Below are 9,926 nucleotides of genomic sequence, written 5' to 3'. Positions count from 1 at the left end.
AGTAACACTGTTACTCCACTCCATTTTGGAATGGAGTTTTTGTGGTGTATTTTTTGTGTGTATTGTGTAATTTTATTTTTTTAGTAGATGATATATAATTTTATATTTTAAAAAGTTGTATGTAATTTTATTTTTTTTTGAAAAATAATGTACAATTTTATTTTTTTAAAAGTAATATAATTTTAGTTTTTGGAAAGTAATATAATTTTATTTTCTTAAAAAATAATGTATAATTTTATTTTCTAAATTGATATATAATTTTACCGTTGAAAAGTAATATAAATTATATGTGTATGGATCTAATATAAAAATAAATTAAAGTTGGGGTGTAATTATAAATATAAAAAGTTATATAAAATAATATAAAAGAGAAATATATAGTGAATATATTTTTTAAATAAAAATTGAACTTTATGGTTGGAGTAAAATTACTGTAGATCAACTGCATTTCTACTGTAGCAAACTGCAAAAATAGAGTGGAGGGTTGGAGATAGCCTTATATAAAAAAACAAAGACAAAAATGTTATTGCACTACTTTTAACCACCCACTATAATTAAAATACTATTATTTCTTAAACACCACACCAAAAGTAAATATATATTTTGTGTGTGGCGGAGGAGTATATTATTATATTTAAATTTTATAATATTTTTATAATTCATAAAAAAATTTATTCTATAAATTATAACAATATTCAATATGTTTTTATCAAATTTAAATTTACTATTTATAGATACAAATGTTTATTAAATTTATTAAATAAATCAACAATAATTAAATTTTGACATCTATATTATATTCATTTTTTATATATTTATTAAAATAATAATATTTAAATATATATTACATCCGTTTGGCTCTAAGGTATTGATATTTTAATATTAATTATTATATCAAAATATAATATAAATTAAGAAGAAATTACAAAAATACTTTCATTAATGTTGTTGAATTTTTAATAATCTATCAAACAACAAACAACATCACCTAGTTTGTGTTTAAGATTAAAATCAAAGTAAAACTCAAGATATTAAATGGATTGAGAATTAAATTAAGCAAGCAACAACTTCTTTCTGGATTGATCAACAGACACCAGATACAATTTGTAGAACAAGGCAATTGACCCTCAATTCCTCAATTCAACTAAGACTCGACTCGATCTCCGAACAGCTTTGAAAATCCACCAACAAGCAGCGTCGACGGCAGCAGCGAAAACAAGCTGCAGCACACAACAACAACTTCAATCTCCGGCAGCGAAACAGTTCCGATTCGACAACAATGATTAGGGAAACTTTTGGATGACTTAGTCTACAACCTCTCTAGTTTGTGAATTGACTAATTTAGGGATTAACCCAATCGCCTCCAACAAAATTGCAAACCAACGAAGTTCTATCTATCGAAACCTTAAATCAACTAATCGACACACCGATTTTAACTTCTCAAGTACTAAAAACACGCAAAAGAACGAACTTACCGAAAAGTAAAAAATAAAAACGGATGGATTTCAGATAACAGAAAACCCCAGAGAGAAGAACTAACTGGGAGATGAGAGGAAGAAAGAGGTTTTAACTCGGTGTGGGCCAAACCGGTTGGGTTCCGGTTATAGGGCTTTGGGTTGCAGATTGAGTTTTGGGCCAAATTTCAACAATATTTGTAAAAAAAATTATACAAATATAAAGAGAGTATTTAAAAAGATAAATGTAACTCTTAAAGGTGGTGGACAGAGAGAGTATCTAAATTTTTTAATCATATTTATTAATTTAATTTTTAAAATATTAAACACCAATACTACATAATAAATAATAACAAATCATAACCTACTATAATTTGAAAACCGAAAAATTGGAATAGGGCTTCTACCGCGACGGGCAAGGCGGGAGGAAGACCCTCAATAAATCCTCCGATCTATCGTGATTTAAACAATTTTGCACCATACCGGTGGTAGACGATGTTGGCGGATGCAAGATCTAGAGAAAACGACGAAAATAAATATATGTGAGAAAATCTGAGTGCCAGAAGAATGGATGATGATAATGAACACCAAAAGAGTTTGTTTATATTTTAAAATTATGTTTTATTTTTAATTGTTGTGTTTTGTTTTAATAATTGTGTTTTGTTTTAATAATTGTGTTTTAATTTCAACAATTGTGTTTATTTAAAATTATATTTATAAATAAAATCTAATGATATTTATGTAAATAAATGTAAAAATAAAAATATTATGTAATGAAGTCAAAATAAAAATATATAAATTTTATAAGTGAACGGAGAAAATATAATATAAATTAATTTTATAAAAAAATAAAAAATTTTAAATATAAATTAAAATATTTATTTATTGAAAAAATATAAATGAAAAAATTTGAATTGACTATACTATGGTATATATTATTATATATATAAATTAATTAAAAAGTTAATAAATCCTACCAAAGAAATAAAAACTATAAAATTTAAAATATATGTGATTAATAAATATTTATTTTTAATAATATTAATATTATTTTAATTTTATATATATAAAAAATAATACTCATTCCGTCTTAATACAATAGTTTTATTTACTATTTTTGTCCATCCCAAAACAATAGTCTTATTTTCATAAATAACTATATCACTATAAAATTACCCTTATTATTTTATTATTATTACACAATTGCTATTACTTTTTAGTTTTTTACATGTACTTTTTATTCCCTATCAATATAATATCAATATTCCTTAAATCTCGTGCCAAACGCAACTAAGATTATAATTTCCACGCGGAGGGAGTAATGTTTTTGCCCTACTCAAGATTATAATTTCCACGCGGAGGGAGTAATGTTTTTGCCCTACTCATCAATTCCATTACACATCCACAGCCCCCGCCGCCGCCTCCGCACCGGTTCTTCCAATATCTCCTTTTTCATTCTCCAATTCTTTCCTTTCTTCCTCTCCATTTCTTCCCTTTTCTTTCTTCTTCTTCACCCGGCGGTCTATGGTTCGGAGTAAAGATAAACCGAAACCGAACCGTGGAAAAACCGATTTAGTTTTCGGTTCGATGAAACCGGAACCGCCGGTTCGAAACCGATTCGAGCAATATAAACTCTTTTCCCGCTCTTGATTCAGAGCTCCCTCCTCCCAAACAATCGCCGCCGCCGCCGCCGATCTCAACAACAATGGCCGACACACCAAGAAGGAAGAAATCGAAGCCGTCGCCTAATGGAACTCCCTTACCGATTTCTTCCCCAGAAGACCACACGATTGTGCCCCAGACCCCACAAATCGGCGGCACCGTCCGCAGATCCCTCCGCCTCGCAACGGCCACACCTAAACCACATAAAGGGCGAAAATCCCCATCTTCGACATTCAAATCTCGGACAAACTGCAGGAAGCAGTCACTCCCTATAACCCCCGTATCCCCACAGCCGACCGAGTCGAGAAGGAAGTTAATATTTAAGGAGAAACAGGCGGCAAGTGCAGCGAAAAGGGTATTTAAGAGTAGAACAAAGAAGAAGGTCTATTACAAAAAAGTGGTGTTCGACGGCGTACAGTTTTCGGCGGGAGATGATGTTTACTTGAAGAGGAGGGACGACGCTACCTCTGACGATGAGGATCCGATGGAGGAGGAATGCCGTTTGTGCTTCAAGCCCGCTGCTGGGAAGCGGATTATGATTGAATGCGATGACTGTTTGAACGGATTTCATTTGAATTGTTTGAAGCCGCCATTGAAGGAGGTTCCCGAAGGGGATTGGATTTGTAGTTATTGCGAAGGAAGAAAATCAGGCAACATTGTTGAATTTCCAGAACCTCCCAAGGGGAAAAAGAGGGCTCGGACTGCTAGGGAGAGGTTGCTTTCCAGTGATTTATGGGCTGCTCGTATTGAGAGGTAGGTTTGTAGAATTCATTTCCTTAGGGTTCTTTTTTCCCGTCTTGAATTTCAATAGTTTCGATGATGTTTGTTTGTATTACAATTTTCTATATGGATTTGTAGTTTGTGGAAAGAAGTGGATGGCACTTATTGGTTCAGAGCTCGGTGGTACATTATTCCGGAGGAGACTGCTGCGGGGCGACAGCCTCATAATTTGAGGAGGGAGCTCTATCGGACTAACGATTTTGCCGATGTTCAGGTGCTGTGATATGCTGTGATAATTGCATTTTGTTCTTGGTTCTTCTCTATGTTATGATCTTTAAATTAGAATGCTAAATTGCTGCAGTTATGAGATGTTGGTAGTTTCGTTGGAAGTTTGGTTGATTTTAGTCGACATTGCGCTTGCTTTGCAGATGGAAACAATCATTAGGCATTGCTATGTGATGAGCCCAAAAGAATACTCGAATGCTAGCAATGAAGGAGATGATGTGTTTCTTTGTGAATATGAGTATGACGTAAAATGGCACAATTTTAAGCGCATCGCTGAGATAGACAATGAAGATGTAAGCACGGCGCAGCTTACATTGATTTGATTTGATTTGATTTGATTTTCAACCAAATTGGGTTCATATTTATTCATTTTCATTATTGTACTTGGCAGGATGCTGAGGAAGCTAATAATTGTAATAATGGTGATGAAGATTGGAGTTCTGGTGAAATGTCTGAGGATTCTGAAGAAGAAGAAGTGGACTTCGAGGATGAAGAAATGTGCATCTCAGCATCTTCTGCTCGCCCTCTAGCTGCGGTACGATACATTATTTTAATTATGTAAAGACTAAGACTTCATTTGCTAGCTATAGTTATACAAGATGAGATGAATCATTTTTGGTTTATGAATGAATTATTCAGAACTCGAGAAAGGGAAGAATATTTGGGCTGCAAAAGATTGGTGCGAAAAAAGTACCCGAGCATGTCCGATGCCACAAGCAGACTGATCTTGAAAAGGCAAAAGCAACATTACTGCTTGCAACATTGCCCAAGTCTCTTCCTTGCAGGGACAAGTATGAAATGTTAAACAATTTAAATCGCATATATTTGAATGTTATATATACACATATAATATATATCTCACGGTTTTTCTTAAACACTTTTCAGGGAGATGCACGAGATAACCTCATTTATCAAAGGTGCCATATGTGACGAGCAATGTCTCGGAAGATGCCTCTATGTTCACGGTGTTCCCGGAACTGGAAAGGTACAGGAAATGCCTATTCGACTGAGTAACACAAATTACTACACCCTGCTGTTCATTATTCTGACTCTTCTTTTCTATCTGCAGACAATGAGTGTGCTTGCTGTGATGAGGAGTGTAAAGTCGGAGGTTGATGCCGGAAGCATAAAGCCTTATTGTTTCGTAGAAATTAATGGCCTCAAACTCGCTTCACCAGAAAATATATACAGTGTAAGTATTACTTTTTGTTCTGATTTGCAGCAACCATTTTCTTTCGTACGCCTTGTTGAGGTAAACCTAAACCGTTTTCCAGGTGATATACGAGGGATTAAGTGGACACAGAGTTGGGTGGAAAAAGGCGCTTCATCTTTTGAATGAGCGGTTTTCAGACGAAAATAAACGCAGCAATGATGCAAGGCCTTGCATTCTTCTAATAGACGAACTTGATCTTCTTGTGACGAGAAATCAATCAGTATGTTACCACAAAACTAAACATACAATGGATTGTTATTAGATAATATTCAAAGTGTGAATGTGCAAAATTTCTTGTACAGGTTTTGTACAATATTCTGGACTGGCCTAACAAGCCAAATTCGAGACTAGTTGTGATAGGTAAGAAATTTTTGCTGCTCCTAAATTTGTTTTTATCATTCCCTTTCTTTTATATCGATAATTTGCACTGTTATTGCAGGGATTGCAAACACTATGGATCTTCCTGAGAAGTTGCTGCCGCGAATTTCTAGTCGAATGGGCATACAGAGGCTTTGTTTTGGCCCATACAACTATCAGCAGCTTCAAGAAATAATCTCCAGCCGCCTGAAAGGAGTCGATGTTTTTGAAAAACTTGCAATTGAGTTTGCATCGAGGAAGGTTTGCTCGATCTCTACTCAGTTTTCAATTACTCTGATTGCATCTTTTTGCGAGTCTGAAATCGAGTAATGGCTGATTGCCTTCGATGAATGTGTGGGAGGTTTTATATTACTCACTGGAATTTTTTGGACTTTAGGTAGCAGCTGTCTCTGGAGATGCTCGTCGTGCTTTGGAAATCTGTAGACGAGCTGCAGAGCTTGCAGATTATCGCGATAAAGCTTTGTCGCAATCTGGCTCTGGTGCATCAGGTAAGACATTGTAAAATGTCTAAATTTGATCCCACAATCAGTTACTACTGTCTTTTCTCCATTTTATCTCCATGTCGCAGTATTTTTTATGTGATTTTGACGTTGTGCAATGCAAGTGATCAATGTTTATGTTCCATTCGTTTTGCAGGGAAAGTTGTTGGCGTGGGAGATGTCGAGGCTGCTATAAAAGAGATGTTCCAAGCTCCTCATATCCAAGTAGGCTAGAACAAAAATAAGACTAGATTTCTTCGATTATATTACAGAATCCCACTGATAATATGCAAATGCTGTTTGTTTTGTTGTTTGATCTTAGGTGATTAGGAGCTCTTCTAAACTGAGCAAGATCTTCCTAGCTGCTATGGTGCACGAACTTTATAAAACCGGAATGGGCGAAACGAATTTTGAAAAGGTATCTCCATTAGGCCCTTTATGTTTTCTTGATGTTGTCCCAGCAACTACTATACTTTCTATTTCTCCAAAGTCTTTATGTCTAGTACCACACCATTAATACAACCTGATTTTAATCCGAGGAATCACGTGTGTTGGGATGCCTTGGATTGATGTTTCGACGTTTGTTGCCTGATTTGAGTTATTATAAATACCCATTATGATTTCGATCGTGTTCATACTGTGAAATCCTGATAAAATTTATTCTCTTTTTGTCATGAAAATAGTGGTGAACCAAGCGATTCTGTTTGTCAATTCTATTTCATTTTTATTTTGTATTTATTTTTAATTATCTTTATTGCATATTGAAGTTTAGCTATATGATTAAGTTCCATCCATGCAGGTGGCAACCACAGTCTCATCCTTTTGCTCCAGCAATGGAGAAGTGTTTCCAGGTTATGATGCACTGCTGAAAGTAGGGTAAGCCAGCACACCTATCTTTCATTTATAGAATTTATTTGATCCGATATCAGCCCTACAAAGTTCTTGCTAACTAATCTTACTAAATTTCTCTTTTTCAATCATAAATACATCTACATATTTATAATAGACAATTATCATAAATATAATATATATTCCAAATATTTTCAAAAATTATGTAACTATTCTTTTTTTTGGTTGTCTGTATGCACAATCCAGTAAACAACTTTTATGCACTCACGATTTGATTAATCTTGTTTTAACAAATAAGAATCTATTTGCGACTTTTTTATCATTTACCCCGTTACTTTTTTGTAGCTATTTAATAAATTTTCTATAATATCTTCGACTTTACTTTTTACTAACTCACTTTAATATTAAAATATTATTACTTTTTAGTTGCCGTGTCCAATCAAACTTACATAATTTGATCTTCCGGACAGAGTATTATGTTCTCAACTGAAGTTTGGTTTCCATTTTTTTGTTGAAATGGGGTGTGTGTGTGTCAGGTGCAAACTTGGGGAATGCAGAATATTACTGTGTGAGGATGGATCAAGGCACAAATTGCAGAAATTGCAGCTCAACTATCCCAGGTAAGTGTGTTCTCTGTTGGCACCATTATTATTATTTAGTTATTACAGATGTGATGAGATGAATGCAAATTGATTGATTGTTTCACATTTGGTGTTGGTGGGCAGTGATGATGTCAGTTTTGCTCTCAAGGAAAGCAGCAGCAGCAGCAATGACGTGCCTTGGCTCACCAAGTATTTATAAGTAAATACTCCTAAATTTGAATGAATGATTCTTCAACTGAAGTGGATATTGTGGCCAAGAAATTGATGACATGCATGATTGATGAGATATATATATATATATATATATTTATATACAGACTTTTTTTTGCCTTGTTGTTGTTGTTGTTTAAGAACGAATGTTGGTTCATTTGAAAGATACATCACTTGTAATGTTGTTTTATACCACAGACAGACAGACACACTGTATTTCTGTTTTGTTGGCTAAAAGGGCATATTCATTTGGCCATCTGCCTGATTTTTAAAATTAATATTTAATTTTAAAAAAATTTATATATATATATATATATATTAAGTTTTGAGCAAAGACAAAAATTACAACATGACTTGATATGTTTGATTGTAGATTTAATTCCCTACTTTTACTGTTAAAATATATTTTGTTGAAAATTAATTTAAAACTAAAATAATAAATAAAATGATTAAGGGTCTGTTTCTGCAAGTTCGATTTGGGCAAAAATACTGTGTATAAACAGTTTGCAGCTTGCAGCAAAAACTGTAATATACTTTCTCCGTCCTAATTCTCATGTCCATCTTTTTATTCCAGTCTGTTCTACTTATTTTGTCACTTTCACTTTAATCTTATTTTAAAATTTTAATTTATAATTTTTTTAATTTTAATTATATTATTAAGTTATGTTAATCTTAATCTATAATTATTTTTATTATATGATAATTATTTTTACTAATACATTTCTAATTATTTACTAATTATACCCCTCCTAAATTTTAGTGTCTACAGTCGGACAAAATATCCCGGACGGAGGGAGTATATATATACATTTTTTAATATATTTTTTTTCAAATATTATATTTATTTAATATTTATAATAATTATAGGATAAAAAAATATACAATATATATGTCATTTTGTATAGAGAACAAAATTTTCTAAAATAAAAATAAATAAATATATATATTGAGTATAATATAAATTTATAATAAATTATACCATATAAATTTTATCAATTAAATTTAATACATATTTATATTATTTTATTAATTATCCATCAAATCAATACACATAAAAACTTCCTTATCCTCAACCAAACTTAAACACAAAAGAAATATAAAAATTCAAACCCTTCCCAAAATTAAAATAAAAACTAAACTCAAACTTAAATTTCCCCAAACCCCTGTAAAGAAACACACCCTAATTTTTTTTTTTTAAAAAAAAAAAGCAGACTGGCACGGCACGGCACGGCCCAATTTCAAACTGGGTTGTGCTCTTAGGTCGGTTTGGGCTGGCACGAAAAAAATCGGACCGGCCGAATTGACACCCCTAGGTGGAATTGTAGATTGGTTTTTTTTTTTTTTTCCTTTCTAAATCTTCGATATAACATCTTCTCGGGCCTGGACCGTCACAATATATATATATTTTTTTTCTTTTGAGCCGTGTGTTTTTAGGTTGAAATGTGTTTGTCTTGTGATTTATTCTTCGGTCCCTATTGTTTGTTATAGAGTTTTGGTGCTTGGTTTGTATAAGCTCAATCTCGATGCACTTGATGACTTTGTCGTGTAAGATTGCTTAGGTCATCTCAAATCGGACAATTTCATTTATGCAGTTATAACTCTAAAAATGCAGTTGCTACGGTAATAACTCCAATCTTCAACTATATTTTCAATTCCAAAAAAGAATATTCTCTAAATATTCTATTTTATATATTATTTTAAACAATTTTTCATATTAAAAAAATATATATACAATTAAAGTATAAAAAATTACAGATTAATTCTTATAGAGACTAATTTACAATTTGTAAAAATTAAAAAAATTAAAAAAAAAAGAAGTAAAAATCGCCAAAATTGAAGTTGCTACAGTGCAATACCCACAAAAAATGGTGTTGAATATGCAGTTGAGTTGGAGACGTAAAACTCCAAATATTGAGCTGCAACCTAAAAAAATGAGGTTGCGTTGAAGATGGTCTTAGGTCTGGAAAAAAAGTTACTGATTTTTACAAGAAGGAGCTTCAAGAAGAGCTTAGTATTAAACTACCAAAGAATGCATTTGGCCTTCCAATTGTGTTTTCCTTCAAGATTGCTTAGT

General features: G+C 32.6%; 1 protein-coding gene and 1 non-coding gene across 2 annotated transcripts; both read left to right on the top strand.

The window, feature by feature from the left end:
* The first annotated feature begins 2,826 nt into the window (after positions 1-2,826).
* On the top strand, positions 2,827-8,102 carry LOC127242800 (origin of replication complex subunit 1-like). The gene is made up of 16 exons (XM_051262483.1): positions 2,827-3,869; positions 3,975-4,110; positions 4,265-4,414; positions 4,513-4,656; positions 4,761-4,912; positions 5,007-5,106; positions 5,191-5,313; positions 5,396-5,554; positions 5,637-5,694; positions 5,774-5,952; positions 6,089-6,200; positions 6,349-6,416; positions 6,514-6,609; positions 6,991-7,067; positions 7,577-7,660; positions 7,766-8,102. Exons 1-16 carry the CDS (start codon positions 3,160-3,162, stop codon positions 7,839-7,841), a joined length of 2,424 nt encoding a protein of 807 aa, XP_051118440.1. The 5' UTR covers positions 2,827-3,159; the 3' UTR covers positions 7,842-8,102.
* Positions 4,325-4,402, top strand: LOC127243128 (small nucleolar RNA snoR28). Its single transcript, XR_007836945.1, has one exon. It is a non-coding gene; the product is annotated as a small nucleolar RNA snoR28 (small nucleolar RNA).
* Positions 8,103-9,926: the final 1,824 nt, after the last annotated feature.

Source organism: Andrographis paniculata, unplaced genomic scaffold (genome assembly GCF_009805555.1).
Source record: "Andrographis paniculata isolate CXL003 unplaced genomic scaffold, ASM980555v1 Contig89END, whole genome shotgun sequence".
Classification (NCBI taxonomy): domain Eukaryota; kingdom Viridiplantae; phylum Streptophyta; class Magnoliopsida; order Lamiales; family Acanthaceae; genus Andrographis; species Andrographis paniculata.
The sequence above is the reverse complement of the archived record's forward strand: the minus strand, read 5'-3'. Positions and strand labels throughout refer to the sequence as shown.